This window comes from Ailuropoda melanoleuca, chromosome 5 (assembly GCF_002007445.2).
Source record: "Ailuropoda melanoleuca isolate Jingjing chromosome 5, ASM200744v2, whole genome shotgun sequence".
NCBI classification, from domain to species: Eukaryota; Metazoa; Chordata; class Mammalia; order Carnivora; family Ursidae; genus Ailuropoda; species Ailuropoda melanoleuca.
The window spans coordinates 25,866,541-25,888,500 of NC_048222.1; the positions used below are offsets into that span (position 1 = coordinate 25,866,541).

Below are 21,960 nucleotides of genomic sequence, written 5' to 3' on the forward strand. Positions count from 1 at the left end.
AGTAGGGTGTGATACTGGTTTTGTTTCTCCTTCGGCTGATAACAGGCTGTAGAGTGGAGTAAAGAGAAAGGAATTGAAATTCTTAACTAGGAAGACCACAAAGATCTTATCTGTTTGATGTTTGTGAACCTTCAGACCTCAGTCCCTAGACACGGACGCTGTCTAGTCTCCAGGTCCAGTGCCCTTCCTCCACCCATCCCCAGTACTATTCTTTAACTTTTCAAGAACTTAAAAAAAATAGAAATTGCAAGTAAATGTTTCACGAATTAGTATAAGTTGTATTACAAAGTTTTGGGTTTTTTTACAATATAAAATCCTTCGTACCACATATTTGCTACATACAACTTAGACACATATGTGAATACCAGAACATTAGGATAAAATTTAATAACTAAGACTTTGGGGTCTTAACACATATTGAGGATATACACATACTCTACTTGAAGGACCTAATGTCTCACTACCTCTGATGTGTGCCTTTCAGGGTCCACCATGGAGTAGAATCCCAACAAATTGATGTTAAATGAATTAGTGAGAACTTTAGCTACTCCCTTAGAACTAATAACAATTTCAGCCCAATATACAATAAAAAATAATTATCTCTGTATTTAACACAGTGGATAGCTTTTTGGAGAGAGGCAATCAATGATTTATTTTTAATTTTAAAACTTTTTATTGTTAAGTTATTAACACCAGCATATGCATTGCTTTGGAAGGTTATAATATTTCACAAATCTACATCTCAAACTAAGCATGCATTTTTCAGACGTGTTCAATTTAATGCTGCCTTTTTGAACCCTTACTGACCTGACATGTGGTTTGACCAGGAGCTCTCTTTCTGATCATTCCTAGGGCCACAAATTTTTTTCCTTCTTTTTTTCCAACATTACCACTTATCTCTTGAAGTGGTTGTTGTTTTTTGGAGGGGAGTACAATTATTTCATTTTGTCCTATTCATAAAAATTAAGTCTCCAAGGGTAGAATTTTTTTTTTCCCTCAATTTGTTCAGGTTAGGCTGTTCCTTCTAACATATTATCCTTGTGAAACCTGTGGTCAACCTAAAACAGGAAGCTTGACTTTGTTTTCATATTTTTTATCAACAGCAATATAGTTCTAATGGCTGAAAGTATCTTGTGCTTTTATTCTTGCTATTCACAGTTTTGTCTTTAGAATTATATTGAGTAATTTAGATTTATCTCTTTTACGGGGTGTTTTATTAGTAATGATCAGTCTGATGGGTTCTTGCCAGGAAATGTTTTTCCTATCAGGGTCAGAGTGGGAGTTGAGTTGATAGCATGTGACACTGGTTTGCTTTATTCTAAGTTTAATTTTCTGCTTATTAGTCAGCACTCTGGCCCCACTCTTCTCTTTTACATTGAAGAACTTTAGAAGTTAAAAACTGCCCTCACATTTCTAATCATCATTGCTAGAACATTGCTAGCACCCAGACTCCTGACATTTGTTCAAATAGTAGCATTGACAGAACCCTGGTTTTCATGAACAACTGAGACTATTGAATTTCTTACTCTTAAGTTCCTTACATCATCACTCGCCTAAGATTGTGCTTGTATTTTTAGTAACTATATACATGGTATGTATGTAGGTAGGTGTGTGTGAACTAGTCTTTCACAGTATTGCAATTTAAAAATTTTTGACCTGAGTACAGTGGTTATGAACTGTTGAACTCTAGAGCCCTTCCCTGTTTTCCTCCACTTACCCTGGGAGAACTGCCCCAAGAACGAAGGACAAGAGGAGACCTTGTCCTTCTGGGGTGATCATAGTCATCAGAAACAGATGTCACAGCCAGGTCTCCCTGTTGCCCTCACTATATATAGCAAGTGAACAATCCGAGGGAACAACTCTGTGGTATGACTTTCCTCTTAGAGGAAGAAAGCTTTTCTGGTCTTAAGCACAAGGTAGTCTATTTCACTTTCACTTACAATAGGTTCCTGATATGTTTCTCTCCTACCTCCCAGATAAGACTTATTGTACCTTGCAATTAGTTGATTTCAACTAATTTCTGAATTATATTTGTTTGCTCTTAAACATTTTTCTCAGTTTTCCCACTAGAAAAACAGAATTAATAACACCTGAACCTCCATATCCCAAAGTATATATAAATTGGCTCCTCAGAAGAAAAATAGTATACCTATGTATATACCATAGCATATGACAGAGCCAAAAATTAGTTCTATACTTAGAATCTGAAAATGTCAATTCAGAAAGTTGATTATAGTTCTTGGCCTTTAATCTCAACTTTTCTAAATAATCAGTAACTTAGACGACATTATAGAAAAAGATTCTCCTTAATATTGTTACTGTTAACATCCATGGTTTTACTATACAGTACAATTTTCTCTGTTCTGTAGAAAAGGAATTCTCAGTATTTGCAATTAATTCTAGAAGACATTCTGAAGTAATACTCCACTCCAAGTAAAAGTAATTTCTTTAGAGTTACAGTAAAGCAGTATTTTAACATTTTTTTCCTACAAAATAATGGTAATAAAAGTTCTTACTTGCCCTGTGGATACCGGGACTGATCCATGCATTATCTCCTGTAATCCTCACTATAAGCCTGCAAGATAGGTACTGTTCTTATACTCTGATAGAAGAGAAAGCTGGACTCTCAGTCTTATTGCCAGGAGTAATAGCTTGTAGGTGATGAAACTGGGGTTTGATCAAGATAATCTGACTTCAGACTCCTGTACTGTTAAATCTTGTGCACACCTGCTTTTGAGTGCAGTAGTGTTTGTTAATTCTGTACTGTCCTGAAATCTTGTATTTTGTCCAATCTTTAACTTACATTGCAGAATCAGATTGTGATTTTTGTCAGAAGTTTCTCCTAGAAGTAATTTTTTAAGATCAAAACAGTCATTCTGCATAACTTAACTTTTACCTTTGGAAACAAAATGTTATAATAGATATTTAGCTTTTATAAGCTTTGGTAAATATCTTCCTTCTGTCTTTTTGGGGGGGGGGGTCTGCTAATATGAGTGTGTGGGGGTGTGTGTGTGTGCGCACACATATATGAAGAAACTGAAGGAGAGTTTTAAATTTCAGTTTTGAAACAGACTGACCATCAGTTTCAGAGAAATAATGACAGAAATGGAAAAACAATGAAAGAAAATGCCTAATTTAGCCTTTTTTTAAAACCTGTACGAAAATAGTCCTTTTACCATTTGGTCCTCAAAAGGAAATAGATAGTGGTAGTGTTACTTTCTGTTTCTCCTTAGAAAACTCTAAGGCAGGGGCACCTGGGTGGCTCAGTTGGTTGAGCCTCTGCCTTTGGCTCAGGTCGTGATCTCAGGGTCTTGGGATCTAGCGCCATATTGGGCTCACTGCTCAGTGGGGAGTCTACTCCCTCTCCCTCTGCCCCTCTCTCCCCTCCTCCTCACTTGTGCTCTCTGCTCTCTCTCTCAAGTAAATAAATATAATCTGTAAAAAAAAAAAAAAAAAAAAACTTGAGGCACTAGTGCACAGTAATGCCATCAAGGGAGATGGGTAGCTTGTTTCCATTAAATGCCTTTTTTCCCTCCCTTATCTTGATTTCAGGTGTCAGAAACTATTTAAAAGAAGCATTGGTGAATATAATTGCTGTGCATGCAGAGGTAAGCTGTCATTAGATGTTCCTGAGACATATGGGTAACTGGAAAAAAGAAAAAGCAGCAAATTTGATGGTTTTTATGGTAGTCTTTTTTCCCTTCAGAATATATCTTGAGTATAAATGAAGCACAACTCTACTTTAATGCATGCACACAAACACGTGTGCTTTATAACTATGAGAGTTTTTTTCTGAAATTGTGTGTTTAAAACTAAATTCATTAATGTTCAAAAGGTAAGGAAAAGAGAGATTGAAAAGATGTTTTTTCCTTTTCTTGGATTGAAAGGTATGTTAAATCTCTTATCTTGGAAAATTCATTAACCTCTTTTCAACCAGGATACAAGTAAGCATTGGTGTTTTATTCATGTAGCAATGTGTTCTTACATAGAGGCTGGGATTCCAGAAAACTAGACTTGTTAGAAAGATAGGCTGAAAGGGCAGGCTGAGGTTAGGAAGCAGGTGCATGGTTTCCTATCAGCAGCTGACTTAAGTACATTTAGATGTTGATGCCTCTGGTTCTTGCTAAAACTTGCCCTCACTTGAGGCATTATCATCTTAAGCTTTACATTAACCTCCTTTGTTAACATCCTTCTTAGAAGGACTCTTCTAAGGAACATCAAAAGAGGCACGGCTATCATCATTATCACCACTATGACTACCTGTTCTATAATTTCACAATCCATTACTCACTGCTTTGCCAGTACTTTCAGAGTTGTTATAGCTCATAGACTGATGGGTGACCAGATAAAATGGGGCCCAGCAAAGAGATTATCATTAGATAATTTCCACTGTTGCTTGAGTGCCTTTTAAGCTGTATGTATCTGGGGGCACCTGGGTGGCTCAGCCGTTAAGCTTCTGCCTTCGGCTCAGGTCATGATCCCAGGGTCCTGGGATCGAGCCCTGCATCGGGCTTCCTGCTCGGCGGGAAGCCTGCTTCTCCCTCTCATACTCCCCTTGCTTGTGTTCCCTCTCTCGCTGTCTCTCTCTGTCAAATGGATAAATAAAATCTTTAAAAAAAAAAAAAAAAAGCTGTATGTATCTGATGGAGGTGTATTTAGTTTATACCACTGTCTTCATCCAAAATTATCAGAGGTTGTCAAGCTAAACTGGAAAAGTACGGATAATCCAGGCTAAAACAACAGAGTAACCAAAGGAAACAGAGAATGCTACCTTGTTCCTAAATTTGGCTCTAAGTTTGAAACAACTAGAGCCGAAAGAGAAATATAGTATGTTATAGTTTTCATTACTTAATAAAGGAAAACATACACATTCCTCATAAATATAAAGTTTATATATGATTTAACTCTAGCAAGAATTTATCACATTTTTAAATTTATCATGATTTTATCAAAGATCTACAAATGCTTTCTTATTATGTTAGCTTCCAATAAAATTAGAGGATAAAATTAAATCATCAGTTAGTGAAAGCATTTCTGTGGTAGATGGACAGGTGGTAGAGGAATTGCAAAATATGTGGGCATTTTTAATGATGGTGGTGATTCTTAAAGAGGCAGCTGTTATTAATGTTCACTATCAGTAACCAAGATTTGTATTGGGTTTTTCAAGCCCCTTTTTAATTTATCTCAATGACTGAAAGTAGAATTTCATTCATAATGTTTATTATTTAGTATTTCCTACATGATCATAACTTGACAAATTTATAAATCAGCATAGTAAAACATTACACCACATTAGGAAATATAATAGCTCTTAGCCTGAAAATATCAAAATTCAAAGTTGGAAAATAATGTTTTATGTCAAATGAAAGGAAATACATATTAAATTCAGCAAATAGTAAAATTGGGGACTTTGTTGTCCAATACACATTAAAGTGCCCGGTATGATATGGTGTTTGTTTTAATCTAAGAAGAATCTGACCCAGTATGTTTTCTTTTTTAATTGTGGTAAAAAACTGACACAGTAGATTTTTATTTCTATAATTTCCTCTTTAGAAATAATATTTCTTTTTGTGAAAAGGGCAAGAGGAAGAAGAAATCTTTGAAACTATTTTTAGTTTGTCAACATCAGCAGTACCTTCCAGAATTATATTTGCCAATAGATTTTAAGAGGATTAGTTGTGGCATGAATCACTTAATACAATTTAAGTCTATATCTTCCATTCATTCATAATTATGATCCTTTGAAAATATGACTTAGAAGACCTGTGAGTTAATTTTTTTTTATGTGTATCTTTGTTTTTAACAAATTCAAATCAGGAAATGTTCCCATAATACATCATTTCTTCTCACTTAAAACCCTTCCATCAGGTGTTCACTATTTCTAAGGAATTGGTACCTCGAGTTCTATCCAAGGTGGTGGAAGCAGTTTCTGAAGAGTTAAGTCGACTGATGCAGTGTGTTTCATCCTTCAGCAAAAATGGAGCATTACAGGTACCAAAATAATTCCATGTCGAACTTTATTTTATTTAAAACATATAAATATATTTTTAGTCATCAATCTTATGATATACAGACAGGTTTGGGGGTTTGTTTGTTTGTTTTTGATGAGTCTGCTGATTTATCCTCTACCATCATATCTTTTATATAAGCCATACCCATGCGTTGTCTACAAGTTTTAGAGTTTCTGTTTCTTTAGAGTAGAGCAAAACCTTAATGACTTGTGAAATTATCTAAATGCAGATTCCTTCTGAAGTTATGTGATTTTTTTTTTTTAGTTTATAACTGTCTTCACTAAATTCAGTTTCACAGGAAATTTTTAGCAACTTAACTTTTAATAAATCTTTTCAAACCATTCAGTGCAGTTTTCATAGAAGTGACAACAGTCCCTTTGTTCTCATAATCCATTGGTTTATGTTGTTGTTATTTAAAATACATAATTGTAATAACAAATATAACTTCTATAAACCAGATACTTCTTGGTATGTATATAACCAAATTGATAGCAGGCGGGGTATGCACGCATGGGGGAGAGTTACCTGCTACCTGTGAACTACAGTGGTCTGGAGCACTACAAATGTGTTTTTTTAAAGTATAGGCAGTTTTGCTTCCAGAGGTGGCTGAGAAAGTTTCTGTCAGGCCAACTCCCTACAGATAACAGCTATAATCTTGAATAATGTGGGAAAATAAAAAGTATAAAAACAAAACCCTGAAGATACTGGAAGAAATGGCACTTGAGGAATTTTTTACTTTTTACAGATTTTAGCCTGAAGGCAGGCCATGGGATGCCTACAACTTCACAAAACCCGCTATCCTTTTGGCTTGAAGAATAGGCTTCAGGGCAGCCACAATTCCAGGAAAGTGAGGTATCCCAGAGAGCAGAAAGCAGAAGCCACAAATTTTGTGCATACACTGCCTAAATCACTAGCGGACCCTGACCTACACGTGTGGTCAAACTCTACTCCAGCCAGCCCAGTTAGGCCAGAAGAACCGAAGTAAGAATTGAAGTGCTGCCCAAGAGCCAAGAGTTTTCAGTTTGAGTCCAACTAAGTTAATTCCTTGCTAAAACAAAACAAAGATCAGTCCTCTTCAGGGTCATATTATAGAATCCAGAGTCTCCACAAATAATACTGACAGTGTCCAGAAAATAGTCCAAATTTACATGAAATGTACAAACAAAATAAAACAAGAAAATATGACCCATTCTCAATAAAAAAGCAATCAACTGAGACTAATCTTGAGATGACGCAGATGTTGGATTTTGAAGACAAGGACTTGAAAGCAGCTGCATTCAGTGATGTAAAGGAGAGTGTTCATGCTCATAATGAATGAATAGTTAGGAAATCTCAGCAGAAAAATGGAAACCCCAAAAAAGGAACTAAATGGAAATTCTGGAATGGAAACATACAATATATGAATTTTTTGAAGTCTACTAGGTGTGAATAACAGCAGATTAGACAGGACAAAAGAGCGAGTCAATGAATTTGTAAATCAACAGAAATTACCCAATATGAAGAACAGAGAAAAGAATCATTGGGGAAAAAAATAAATAGAACTTCAGAGACCTCTAGGACAACGTCAAAAAGTCTAGCATGCATGTAATTTGATTTCCAGAAGTGTCAGAATAGCTGATCAGTACATGAAAGGATGGTCAGCATCATTAGTTATCAGAGAAATGAAAATTAACACTACAATAACATACCATTACACATCCACAGAAGGAAGAAAATTAAAGACTTAAATATCAAGTGTTGGTAAGACTGAAGAGAAACTAGAGGTTTTGCGTGTTGTTCAGGCGTAAAATAGTACATGACAAGAAAAGCTCTTTTTTTTTTTTTTAAAGGAAAAAAAACTAAACATACCCTATGACCCAGCCATTCCAATCCTAGGTATTTAACCAGGAGGACTGAAAACATAATGGCCAAAAGCTGGAAATAGCCCCAGTATCGATCAGTAGAATAAACAAACTGTGATATGTTCATGTAACCAAATACAGTTCAGCATTAAAGAGGACAGATTACTGGTCATTCAGCTGAGTAATGGAAGGCTCATGTCCATGAAACTATGGGCCTCCTAGGAACTGGGCAGTCATTTCTAAATTGGAAAAGTTCAAATATATCTAATCCCTGCCCCATCTCACCCTCTCCTGTTGGCAATCACTGTATTAGGCTATTTTCTTTTGAGCAGATAACTCAGAAGGATTACAGGTTAACCTGTAATAATCACTTACATAAGGGTCAATGCATCAGGACACCTGGGTGGCTCAGTCTGTTAAGCATCTGCCTTCGGCTCAGGTCGTGATCCCAGGGTCCTGGGATGGAGTCCCGTATCTGGCTACATGCTCAGCAGAGAGCATGCTTCTCCCTCTGCCTGCTGCTCCCCCTGCTTGTGTTCTCTCTCTCTCTCTCTCTCTCTCTCTCTCTCTCTCTCTCTCTGACAAATAAAATATATAAAATCTTAAAAAAAAAAATAAGGGCCAATGCATCAGTCTTCAGAACCTTCCTGAGAGCCAGTTTAGATAGAGTGCAATGATGGTTTGGTGATTTTTAGCTCATCTTTTAACATGACATTTTCTGGTATACAGTTCTTTGTGTATTTTCTAAATAGCCACCGCTTTTATAGTTGGCATAATTCATAGATCGATTCAAACACCTATCACTTTGAATAAAGTCTGGGCAGGAAGATTAGTTTTACAGTGATTTAATCCTACAATATTCAACTAAAAGTTCCACCCTTATTCTTTCTTTTTGATACTCTCTTTGTAGCTCTGTTTCTGTATATACTACAGTATAAATAATAGAGACAAGCTGCCGCATATATACTTTCTAGTTACAGACTATTTTCTAGGCTTCTAAGGCACTGAAAAATGAAACCAGCTACCTTCCAAACAGAAGTTTCACTAGATCGGTTACAGAATTTCTAATTAACTCTTATTTAACAGACTAGCCATGTCTCCTATCACGGTTTTATGCTTTATGCATTCCTGCAGAGGAAAGGCTGCCTCTTTTAGACTCCTGAGCATCACACGTACGGTGGGTCCCTGAGTCAAAGGTAGAGGGTATATGCTATGGGCTTCCTCACTCAGAGCCTCTTCAGGAGCTCTGAAGACAATTGATCTGTATGTAAAGTCTCACTTTTTCAAGCTTGCAAAGAAGTTTAAGCTTTAGGTTACCTTTTTTTATTCTTAAAAGTTTTATGCAGCTATTAACTTACCTGCTATAAGGATTGTCTGCAAGGTAAAAAGTGTACAAAATTAAGTGTTTTTTTTTTTTTACTATGTTGACAGAGTTGTGCAGCCATCAACATAATCACCTTTAGAATATTGCACCCTAGAAAGAAACCTTGGACCCATTAGCAGCCACTCTCCATTGTCCTTCCAGCCTCCCTCTCAGCCACAGACAAGCAATATTCTGCTTTCTGTCTCCATGATTTTTTTTTCATTTCTTTTCTTTTCTTTCTTTTCATTTTTTCCCCTCCCTCCCTCTCTCCCTTCCTTCCTTCCTTCCTTCCTCTTTTTTAAAGATTTATTTATTTGAGAAAGAGAGCATGAGCAGGGGGAGGGGCAGGGGGAGAGGGACAAGCAGACTCCCGGCTGAGCAGGGAGCCCCACGTGGGGCTCGATGCCAGGACCCTGAGATCATGACCTGAACCGAAGTCACCCAGGCGCCCCTCCATGATTTTCTATCCCTATGGTTTGCCTATTCTGAAACTTTCATATAAATGGACCATATGAATATGGCTTTTTGACTGGCTGCTTTTGCTTATTAGCATAATGTTTGCAAGGTTCATATAGGTTGTAACATGTACGAGTACTACATTTCTTTTAATGATTGGATATTTCATTGTATAAATATACCACATTTTCTCTATCTGCTCTTCATTTGATGGACATTCATGTTTCTACTTTTTACCTCATAAGATCATTCACATACAAGTTTTTATATGTTTTATTTCTCTTTAATTTAATTCTCTTGGGTATATGCTTAGAAGGGAAATTGCTAGATCAAATGGTTACCCTGTGTTTAATCTTTTGATGAGCTTCCAGACTTTCTAAACTGACTGTTCCATTTTACTTTCCTGACAGTAATGTATGAAGATTCCAATTTTTCCACATCCTCGCCAATACTTGTTACTATGTGTCGTACTGATTCTAGCCATCTTAGTGTGTGTGAAGTGGTATCTCATTCTGTAGGTTTTTTCTATAGGTTGCAGCACCTAAGTTTTTAATTTTGATGAAGTCTAGTTTATCAGTTTTTTTCTTTTGTTGCTTTTACTTTTTTTTAACTTATTTTAATTCCAGCATAATGTGCAGTGTTATATTAGTTGCAGCTGTACAATGTAGTGATTCAGCACTTCCCTACAATACTCAGTGCTCATGATGACAAGTGCACTCTTTAATCCCCATCACCTATTTAAACTTCCCTCACCTCCCCCACCAGCAGTCTGTTCTTATACATAACAGTCTATTTCTTGGCTTTTCTCTCTTTTTTTCCCTTTGTTCCTTTGTTTTGTTTCTTAAATTCCACATATGAGTGAAATCATATGGCATTTGTCTTTCTCTGACTTATTTTATTTTACATAATACTTCCAGCTCTATCCCTGTCATTGCAAATGAGAAGATATCATTCATTTTTGTGGCTGAATAATATTTCATTTGTGTGTGTGTGTGTGTGTGTGTGTGTGTGTGTGTGTGTGTGTATACACACCCCACATCTTTTTTATCCATTCATCAATTGATGGACACTTGGGCTACTTCTATAGTTTGGCTGTTTTAAATAATGCCGCAGTAAACATCTATCTAAACATCCATCTCTTTGTTAGTGTTTTTGTATTCTTTGGGTAAATACTCAGTAGTGCAATTGCTGGATCTTAGGGTAGTTCTATTTTTAACTCTTTGAAGAACCTCCATACTGTTTTCCACAGTGGCTGCACCAGTTAACATTCCCACCAGCAGTGCAAGAGGATTCCTTTTTCTATTTCTGTCGTTTCTTGTGTTGTTGACTTTAGCCATTCTGACAGGTGTGAGGTGATATCTCGCTGTGAGGTTTTGATTTCCACTTCCCTGGTAATGAGTGATGTTAAGCATCTTTTCTTGTGCCTATTGGCCATATCTATGTCTTCTTTGGAAAAATGTCTGTTCATGTCTTTAATTAGATTATTTGGTATTTGGGTGTTGAGTTGTTTAAGTTCTTTATAGATTTTGGATACTAATCCTTTATCACATACATCATTGCAAATATCTTCTCCCATCCTGTAGGTTGCGTTTTAATTTTGTTAATTGTTTCCTTCACTGTGTAGAAGCTTTTTATTTTGGTGGAGTCCCAATCGTTCATTTTCCTCTTGTTTCCCTTGCCTCAGGAAACCTATGTAGAAAAAGTGTACTACTGCTGATGTCAAAGTTACTGACTGTGTTCTCTTCTAGGATTTTTATGGTTTTGGGTCTCACATTTAGGTCTTTAATCCGTTTTTATTTTTGTGTATGGTATAAGAAAGTGGTCCAGTTTCATTCTTTTGCATGTTCCTGTCCAGTTTTCCCAACACCATTTGTTGAAGAGACTTTCACACTGGATATTCTTTTCTGCTTTGTTGAAGATTAATTGACCATATAGATGTGAGGGTTTTTTTCTGGGTTTTGTATTCTGTTCTATGATCTATATGTCTGTCTTTATACCAGTACCAGACTGTTTGGATCACTACAGCTTTGTAATATAACTTGAAGTCTGGAATTGTGATGCCTCCAGCTTTGCTTTTCTTTTTCAAGATTGCTTTGACTATTTGAGGTGTTCTGTGATGCCATACAAATCTTAGGATTATTTGTTCTAGCCCTGTGAAAAATGCTATTGGTATTTGATAGGGATTGCATTAAATGTGTAGATTGTTTGGATAATATAAATGTCATGGCATGTATTTCCATTTCTTTGTGTCATCTTCAATTTCTTGTATCATTGTTTTCTAGTTTTAAGAGTACAGGTCTTTCACCTCTTTGGTTAGGTCTATTCCTAGATATCTTATTATTTTGGGTGCAGTTGTAAATGGTATCAATTCCTTGATTTCCCTTTCTGCTGCTTCATTATCGGTATATAGAAATGCAGCAGATTTCCGTACCTTGATTTTGTACCCTCTACTTTACTGAATTTGTATAACAGTTCTAGCAGTTTTGTGGTGAAGTCTTTCAGGTTTTCTATATATAGTATCAGCATATCATATCATTTGCAAGTAGTGAAACTTTTGCTTCTTCCTTATGGATTTAGATGACTTTTATTTCTATTTGTTGTCTGGTTGCTGTGGCTAGGACTTCCAGTACTATGTCGAATGAAAGTGGTGAGAATCGACATCCTGGTCTTGTTCCCGACCTTAGAGGAAATGTTCTCAGTTTTTCCCCCTTGATGATGATGTTAGCTGTGGGGTTTTTTATATATGGCCTTTATTATGTAGAGATATGTTCCCTCTAAACCTACTTTGTTGAAGGTTTTTATCATGAATGGAAATTGCACTTTGTCACTTGCTTTTTCTATCTCTATTGAAATGATCATATGGTTCTTATCCTTTCTCTTATTGATGTTATGTATTGTGTTGATTTGCGAATATTGAACCACCCTGGCAACCCAGGAATAAATCTCACTTGATCATCATGAGTGACTTTTTTAATGTATTGTTGGATTCTGTTTGCCAGTATTTTGTTGCAGATTTTTGCATGTATGTTCATCAGAGATATTGGCCTGTAGTTCTCTTTAGTCATGTGTTTACCTGGTGTTGGCTTAAAGGTAATGCTGGCCTCATAAATGAATTTGGAAGTTTTCCTTCCTTTTCTGTTTTTTGGAATAGTCTGAAAAGAATAGGTATTAACTCTTCTTTAAATGTTTGGTAGAATTCATCTATGAAGCCATCTGGTACTTGGCTTTTGGTTTTTGGGAGTTGTTTCAGTTTTGGTAGTTTATATGTTTCTAGGAATTTATCCATTTCTTCCAGGTTCATAATATTCTAATTGTTTGTATTTCTGTGCGATTGGTTATTTCTTCTCTTATTTGTGATTTTATTTATTTGAGTCCTTTCTCTCTTTTTGTTGATAAGTCTGTTTTATTGATTTTTTTCAAAGAACCAGCTCCTGGTGTCATTGATCTGTTCTATTGTTTTTTTAGTTTCTGTATCATTCATTTCTTCTCTAGTCTTTATTATTTCCTTCCTTCTGCTGGTTTTAGGTTTTGTTCGTTGTTCTTTTTCTAGCTCCTTTAGGGTAGGTGGGTTTTTGAGATTTTTCTTGCTTCTTGAAGTAGGCTGTATTGCTGTACACTTCCCTCTTAGGACCACTTTTGCTTCATCCCAGAGATTTTGTCTCATTGTGTTTTCATTTTCATTTGTTTCTGTGTACTTTTTTACTTCTTTGATTTCCTGGTTGACCCATTCATTGTTTAGTCGCATATTATTTAACCCCATGTATTTGTGTTATTTCCAGATTTTTTCTTGTGGTTGACTTCTAGTTTCATTGTATTGTGGTCAGAAAAGATGCGTCATATGACTTTGGTCTTTTTGAATTTGTTGAAGCCTATGTAGAAAGTTACTGACTGTGTTCTCTTCTAGCTTGTTTTGTGGGCTAATATGTGATCTGTTCTGGAGAATGTTCCATGTGCACTTGAAAAGAATATCTACTCTGCTGTTAAATCCATCTCGTCCAGTGTGTCATTCAAAGCCATTTTTTCCTTGTTGATTTTCTATTTAGATGGTCTGTCTATTGATGTAAATGGGGTGTTAAAGTCCCCTACTGTTACTATATCATTATCAATTAATTTTTTATGTTTGTTATTAACTGTTTTATGTATTTGGGTGCTCCCATATTGGGTGCATAGATACATAGAATTATTATAGCTTCTTGTCGGATTATCTCCTCTATTAGCATATGGTGTCCTTCTTTGTCTCTTGTTACAGTGTTTGTCTTAAAATCTGTTTTTGTCTGAAATAAGTATTGCTATATTGGCTTTTTTTTTTATATATCCACATACATGATAAATGTTTCTCTATCCCCTCCCTTTCAATTTGCAAGTGTCTCTAGGTCTAAAATGAGGCAGCATATACATGGGTCTTGCTTTTTTTTATCAATCTTGTCACCCTGTGTCTTTTTATTGGAGCATTTAGTCCATTTACATTCAAAGTAATTATTGATAGATATGTATTTATTGACATTTTATTGTTCTGTGGTTGTTTCTGAAGATTTTGTCTGACTCTTTCTTGTCTTTCTTTCATGGTTTGCTGGTTTTCTTTAGTGATGTAATTGGATTTCTTTTTCTTTATTCTTTGCATATTTATTCGTGCTTTTTGAGCTATGGTTACCATTATGTTTTATATAACATCTTGTGCATATAGCAATTTATATGGAGTTGATGGTCTTTTAAGTTTGAACCCATTCTTTACTCCTCCCCATATTTTAGGTATGTGGTGTCATATGTCACATCCTTTTTTTATTTTTGATGAGTTCATTGACTGATTTTTTTACAGAATTATTCATTTTTACTGCTTTTGTGTTTCCTACCTTCACACTGTCACTTTTGGTCTCTCCTTTCCACTCAAGAGTCTCTTTAACTATTTCTTGCATGGCTGGTTTAGTGGTCATGAACTCCTTCAGTTTTTCTTTGTCTGGGAAACTCCTTATCTCTCCCCTATTCTGAATGATAGGCTTGCTGGATAGAATATTGTTGGCTGCAGATTTTTCCCATTTCGTACTTTGAATATATCATACCACTGCCTTCTAGCCTGCCACATTTCTTTTTTTTTTTCCATATTTTATTTATTTATTTAAGAGAGAGAAAGAGAGCATGGGGTGGGGGGGCGGTGGACAGAGGGGATAATCAGACTCCCTGCAGAGCAGGGAGCCTGACATGGGCCTCAGTCCCAGGACCCTGAAATCATGACCTGGGCAGAAGGCAGACACTTAACTGATTAAGCCACCCAGGTGCCCCTGGCCTGCCACACTTCTGCTGAAAAGTCCCCTGCTAGCCTTATGGGGTTTCCCTTGTATGTTACTGTCTTCTTTTGTCTTGATGCTTTTAAATTTTTTTTCTTTATCACTATATTTGCCAATTTAATTACAACATATCTTGGTGTGGGTCTGCTTTTTTGATTTTGTTTTGTGTTCTCTGTGCCTCTTGGATCTGGATATCTGTTTCCTTCCCCAGATTAGGGGAGTTTGCAGCTACTACTTCTTCAAATAAATTTTCTGCTCCCTTTTCTCTCTGTCTTTTTCTTGGTCTCCTATAATACAAATGTTATTATGCTTGATGAGTCACTGAGTTTCCTAAGTCTATTCTCATTTTGCATAATTCCCTTTCTCTTTTTGTTCAGCTTGGTTACTTTACATTACTCTGACTTCTTTTTTTTTTTTTTTTAAGATTTTATTTATTTATTCGACAGAGATAGAGACAGCCAGCAAGAGAGGGAACACAAGCAGTGGGAGTTGGGAGAGAGAAGCAGGCTCATAGCAGAGGAGCCTGACGTGGGGCTCGATCCCACAACGCCGGGATCACGCCCTGAGCCGAAGACAGACGCTTAACCGCTTTCCCACCCAGGCGCCCCTGACTTCTAATTGATTAATTCATTCCAGCCTACTGTTCATTCATCAAGCATGTTTCTAATCTCATCTATTGCAGGATTTGTTTTCCTTATGTGTATTAGCCTGTCTCTCACCCTTCTCTGTAACTGCAGCTCCTTCCCCACTGCAGCAGCCATGATATATCTCCAAAACCACATCTGATTGGTTCTTTTTTATCTTTGTGTTAAGTATCTTAATGATACCTTCCACTTTCTTCTCAAGTCCAGTGAGTATCCTTATGATCATTGCTTTAAATACTCAATCAGGCATGTTACTTACATCTGTTTTGCTTAGACCTCCAGCCGTGGCTTTGTCCTGTTCTTTCATTTGTGACAAATTTCTCAGTACTGTAATTTTTTCTAAGTCTCTGTGTCTGTTTCTCTGTTAGGAAAGTAAGCTATGTTTCCGTGTTTGAGGGTAATGGCCTAACGTAGAAGAGGACCTATAGTGCCCTGCTTTGTAGTGTCTCCTGTTCCAGGGCCTGGCATTTCCAGGAGCATCTCCAGGATGTGCTGCATGTGATCTGTTTTGTCCTGGCTGCTTTATCCTTCAGACCAGTTGTCTGCAGTGGCTCTTTTTTGCTGGTTATGGGCAGTGTGTGGTCCCTGGCCTCAATGTGGCACATTTTAACTAGGTATACTCTTGCCTGCTCATGAACGGAGTCCTGTTACCACCGCTGCCAGAACTGAGGCTGTGCAAAACTCCCAGGTGGCGAGACATGGTGTTGGCAGAGGTTTGAGCCAGTATTCTCAGGGAGGAGACCCACCACACTTGGACTAAAGCAAGCTTGACTAGGAAATGTGGTTCCACAGGAATGTGGGGGAGAGGGCTTGTTGTAAGCAGGTTAGGTAGTGAGTGTGGTGCTATGTTTGTTCCCACAGGCAGTCCTGTGTTTATGCTGTAGGGCAGGGGAGGGAAATGGCACATGCCAGTTGCTTTGTTCCCTCGAGGGGTGTCTTTTGAACACTCTCTCTCTCTGGGACACACTCCAAGTGAGCAAATAGCCTCCCCACTGTGTGCCCCAGGTGCTCTTCAGATGACTGTTTCCAGGCTATATCCAGGTTTGCCAGCCTTCTCTCCAAGAGCAGCATAATGCCCTGCAGTTTTTCTCAGCCAAGTCCACTGACCTTTGAAACTCCAGGCTTCCCACCCTCCTGGTTACAAAAACTTATAAAATTTGGTCCCTCTTGCTTTCCAAGCCAATTGCTATGAGGATTCATTTTCCTCATATGTACTAGTCTGTCTCTTGTCCTTCTCTGCATCTGCGGCTCCCTCCCCACTGCAGCAGCCATGCTCTGTCTCCAAAACCGCATCTCTGTACTTCCTACCTTTTTCAGTGTGGCCTCTTCCCTACCTTTAGTTGTAGAGTTTGTTCTGCCAGTCATTAGGTTAATTTCTGAGGTATTTGATTTGATAGTTATCTATTGTATTCATATGATGAGGTGAGCCTAGGGTCCTCCTACTCTGCTGCCAGGCTTTAAGACTTACTGGTTGCAAGGGCTCATGAAATTTGGGCCCTCTCATTTTGCAAGCCAATTGCTGTGGGGATTTATTTTTCCCTCTGTATTCCTCTGTGCACTAGTCTGTTTCTCTTCCTTCTCTGTGGCCATGGTGGCGACAATCTGTTTGTCTCCCAAACCACATTTCCATACTTCCTAACTTCTTCGGTGTGGTCTCTTCTCTACCTTTATTTTTGGAGTTTGTTCTGCCAGTCTTCAGGTCAATTTCTGGAGTATTTAGGATGATTTGATAGTTATCAAGTTGTATTGTGGGATAAGGTGAGCCCAGGGTCTTCCTACTCTGCTGCCATCTTCCTCTCCTTCTTTGTTGCTTGTACTTTTGATATAATGTCTAAGAAGGCTTGCCTAGCCCAAAATCACAAAGATTTACTACTGTTTCATAGTTCTATCCCTTAACATTTATATCTATGATCCATTTTGAGTTAATTTTTGTGTTAAGGAAGGGATCCAAGTTCAGTCTTTTGCAAATGGAAATCCAGTTGTCCCAGCACCATTTGTTGAAGAAACTGTTCTTTTCCCATTGAATGGTCTCAGCACCCTTTTCAAAATCCATTGATCGTAAGGTTTATTTCTAGACACTCAGTCCTATTCTACTGATCTGTATGTCTGTCCATATAGCAGTGCCATACTATCTTAATGATTATAGATTTATAGAAGGTTTTGATATCAGAAAGTGTTTCTCTGTGTTACTCTTTTTCAATATGGTTTTGTCTGTTTGGATCAACTTGTCAATTTTTATAAAAAACAATCACCAAACAAAAGCCAGCTGTGATTTTAATAGACATTGCATTTAATCTGCAGAGCTTTATTTTAACTTTTGAGATTAAAGTCAGTATGCTGGTGATGGGTATTAAGGAGAGCACGTATTGCCTGGTGCACTGGGTGTTATACGCAAGTAATGAATCATGGAACTTTACATCAAAAACTAGGGATGTACTGTATGGTGACTAACAAAATAAAAAATTATTATAAAAATAAATATATAAGAAATAAAGTCAGTATGCCCAAAAGGGCATAGATATAAGGAAGTAAGCCAATCCATTTTCTTAAATCTGTTGTGTGGAGCAATAATCTAGGGACAGTGTTTCAAATTTTGCTTCTTCTCACAAACAGACTAAAGGAAAAATTACTGGTTAGGTAGTAAATATAGCTTTCTGGAAAATCGTTGCATAGGTTGAATCTTTTTGTAATAAGATATCTGACTCCCTGCCTTCACACAGTCATACTTGACTCTAAATTAATTTCCAGTAAAAGAATATTTTGTCATAGCTGATTTCTTTGGAGTGTTTTAGAAAGTCTGTTCATAATTAATAGTCACCATGTCAGGTGGGGGATAACTACATGCCAGTGGTCTTCTGTCAACCCTGTCCCTACAGTAAGCAGGAGGGAGACTGTCCACTCATCACTTGTTTCAATTTAATAATTGATGCAGTTCCCTATGGTCACTTTGTCCTTTTCTCATGTTTAGGCACGGCTTGAAATCTGTGCTTTGAGGGATACTGTGGCTGTTCACCTGACGCCTGAAAGCAAGTGAGATGCTAAATGTTTTTGTTCTGAGTACTTCATTAAAAATAAAGTTATTCACAACTACTGAATCATTGAACACTACATCAAAAACTTACGATGTACTAATGCTGGCTAACTGAACATAATTAAAAAAATAAAATAAAGCTTATTAGTATATAAAATCCTTTGTAAAGTTAACTGATCAGACTGAGTGCTCGTGATTGTGATGTGATAAAGTTTATATTTGATAAATTTTTTAGCTAAAAAGCATAAAAAGCCAAAGACTCCAAATACTGGTTCTTTATAGCATAATATAAAGGAAAAAAGATTTAATATGATTTTATGTTTTTCCTTCAGTAAGAAAAATCTTAATCTCATAAATGATGTATCAGAGCATTATATACTTCTTGAAAAAAGGAGAAAATAAGAATTGAGTCTTAATCTATTCACAGCAGACTCTGAGGGACAGTTTAAGCATTGTAAATAGCAGCATAAGAGGAAGCCTTGTGGTTTCTCTACAAAATTTTGTAGTGGAAATTTGATGATAGTTTTTAGCTGTTTTGAATGAAAGTCAGGATTTCCTATCATCGAAATATCAGTAGGTGAACTGAAACATCACTAACTACTTGCCTCTACAAAATTGTTTACTCCATTGCCAATAGTACCCAGGAAATACTGGGTTATATTGTTAATGTGCCGGAGAATCCAAGTAGTATACAAGTGAAATTTTTAAGGGCACTTTGTGTGATATACTTATTCATTTCCAGCTGTTTATGACATGGCTTATGCCATCAATTTTACTGTGTTTATTACAACTGAAAAGACTTTTAAAAGTTTTTCCTAATGAATGAACTTAGCTTCTTATTCCTGTTCATGATAGCTGACCAGAACCCATTTCTAGATGGTTCCCATGTCAGTTATTTATCCACCCCTGTTCCCAGCTATCATTTTTCTACATAAAGTATTAAATAATACATGATAGAGGACACTCCACTCAGTCCATATCTGATGTGGGTGCATGCTTTGTGTAAGTACCTAGGTATTTATTCCTATTAATTTAACCTTTCAGAGCCTAAGTTCCTCATCTATGAAAGAAAATAGTTCCTAGGCCACCTTTTGGGGGAATTAAATTAAAAAGTATGCCAGTTACCTTCTAGACTACTGATGCACTACAAATAATCGGTGGTATTATCTTCATGATCATCATTATTGTCATAATGTAAAAATAAAGAATAATAGCATTTCATTTCTTTTGATTATTTGAGAAGAGTTTTAAGATGATGGTGGAGGTAACAGTGGAGACTCCTGTCTACATCAGGAAAGAGGAAAGTCAATTTCATATCGGAGGGGAAGCTAAGTGTGCCCGCAAGCTGTAACCTATCCCTTGCCCTAACCAGGAACAACTGAAGCGTTCAGCACCACCAGTTTTTATAATCCTCTTGGGACTTCGTAGTGTGTTTGTTGCTGTGATATTTGCCCATAGTTTGAGAAATATTGCCCAAAACTATGTTGCTAGTACACTGATGAGGATCTGTTTTTATAATAGAAAATCAAAGACTACCTTAAAGTCAAGAATAATTATGTTTATTTCTTTCCCTTAGACAACAAGTTAGAAGAAGAGAAGTTAAAAATTATTCCTTAGTGACCAGTATAAGTTATTACCAAATAATTTCCCCTAAAATGCTTTTTATTTGACAGTAGCTTTTCTGGTACTTTCTACTTTAAAAAGTTAAACATAACAAATTGATGGACTTTTTTAATTCACGCCTTTTTCGGTTTTCATGAAAAGAAAGAATGTTGAATTAAAATTAATCAGTTAATCTCCACTTATCCTACAAATTTTAAATATAATAACTAAATCCTGTAGACTGTATTTAATTAATATAAGGTATTGGCTGTAAATCAGACCCTGTGCGTGTCAAAACTATAAATATCCCCATTTGTGTAATCTGTGACAAGATCACCCCAATTTCTACTTCATTTCCTTCCTTTCTTACCAGTTACTTTAATAGTTCAGTTTTGTTTTGAAAATTTTTAAAAATTGAGCGTGTCCACGTTAAGCTCTTACTTACCATGAGTAGCATTCTTTTGTCAAAACCAGTCTCTCTTTTAGCTTTTCAAGTTCTGTTTCATTTCCTAGTTGAGTTTCTTCTGACTCTACTCCTACAAGGCCTCCGCCTGGGAACTATACCCTGTAGCCTCACTTTTACTTTTACTTTTTCTATTGTTTTTCACTTTTACTTTTTCTCATTTTTCTACATGCTTCACTGGCTTATACTGGTTTCTTTATATTTAAGACATGCTTAAGAATTTTTAATGATGCTTTTAATTCCCCTTAGAAATACGAGATGTTTCAACCTAAATGTTGCTTGTCTGTGTTCCAGGTCTAGTTTTAAACAGGCTTTGGAAGCCCTGCCTCAGCTTTCAAGTGGAGCAGATAAAAAGTAAGTTCTGTATGCTGTTTTCGAGGGCCAGTTCAGATGTGTGGAACAAGGTTTTGTTACCTAGAAGTACTTTTTGAGTAGATAATGATTTGGATTTTAGGAAGAGCACTACTTAATAGCCCTTGGTCGTGTGCATTTTGTTGGCTGTACCTGGCTTGTCTCCAAAGTGACAGAATAAGGTAAAACCTTTCCTCTGGGTTTATGGCAGTTTAGAAATTAGTTCTTTCCTTGTTTTAACTGACTAATACAGAAAACATTTTAAGAAAGTTTATTTTGACTCAGTAAACTATATTATTGTCCTACATTGTTAAGGAGATAATACCAAGATAAATACAAAAAGGCCAGTAAAATGCAGGACTTGATGTTTTCCTTTGAGTAGCCCAGCAATGTACGTTTTTTGCTTTATAGAATATAAAGTAGTAAAAAAAAGTAAAATTGTCCGCATGACATAATGAAATTGTATGTTTCACTAACACTATGTTAATGGTCTTGGCCAGAGTTTAAACTTTGCTACTCATAAAACAGGAAATTCTGACCTGAGGCAAAATGTAGGCCAGGCAAATTTCATAAATGCTCAACCTACCCTCAACTGAGGTAGCGGAAACATTGTAGGTCTTTGCTCCTTCACTAATCATAACTGAAGTCCACCTGCCTTTGCATTTGGCTGCTCAGTCTATAGACATGAAAACCGTGGTGTAGGCTCTGTGATATTTTGCATAGGTGAGTGTTATGGAAAGTCAGAGAACAGAGAGAACACGTGAGGCTGGGAAAATGTCACACGAGATGGTGTTCTAATTTTGAGCATTGTTAAACCCATGAAATAATCTTTTGACCTCAGTATCATTAAGCCCACTTCTTGGTTGCTTCATCTGAACCAAATGAGCTCTTAGAAGATCCTTTCTGGCCCTAAAAT

The 21,960-nt window shown here is 36.7% G+C and overlaps 1 protein-coding gene across 6 annotated transcripts in view; it reads left to right on the top strand.

Annotated features, from left to right (window-relative positions):
- EXOC2 (exocyst complex component 2) overlaps positions 1-21,960 on the top strand; it is a 608,573-nt gene that overhangs the window by 563,312 nt on the left and 23,301 nt on the right. For 5 of the 6 annotated variants that reach the window (XM_034660427.1, XM_034660422.1, XM_034660426.1 and 2 more), the window contains 4 exons: positions 3,553-3,608; positions 5,869-5,991; positions 18,566-18,627; positions 20,988-21,047. In XM_034660427.1, the coding sequence (XP_034516318.1) occupies positions 3,553-3,608; positions 5,869-5,991; positions 18,566-18,627; positions 20,988-21,047 (301 nt within the window). Of the gene's footprint in view, positions 1-3,552; positions 3,609-5,868; positions 5,992-18,565; positions 18,628-20,987; positions 21,048-21,960 lie in introns of those variants that run through there. The other variant, XM_034660428.1, reaches the window with a different exon arrangement.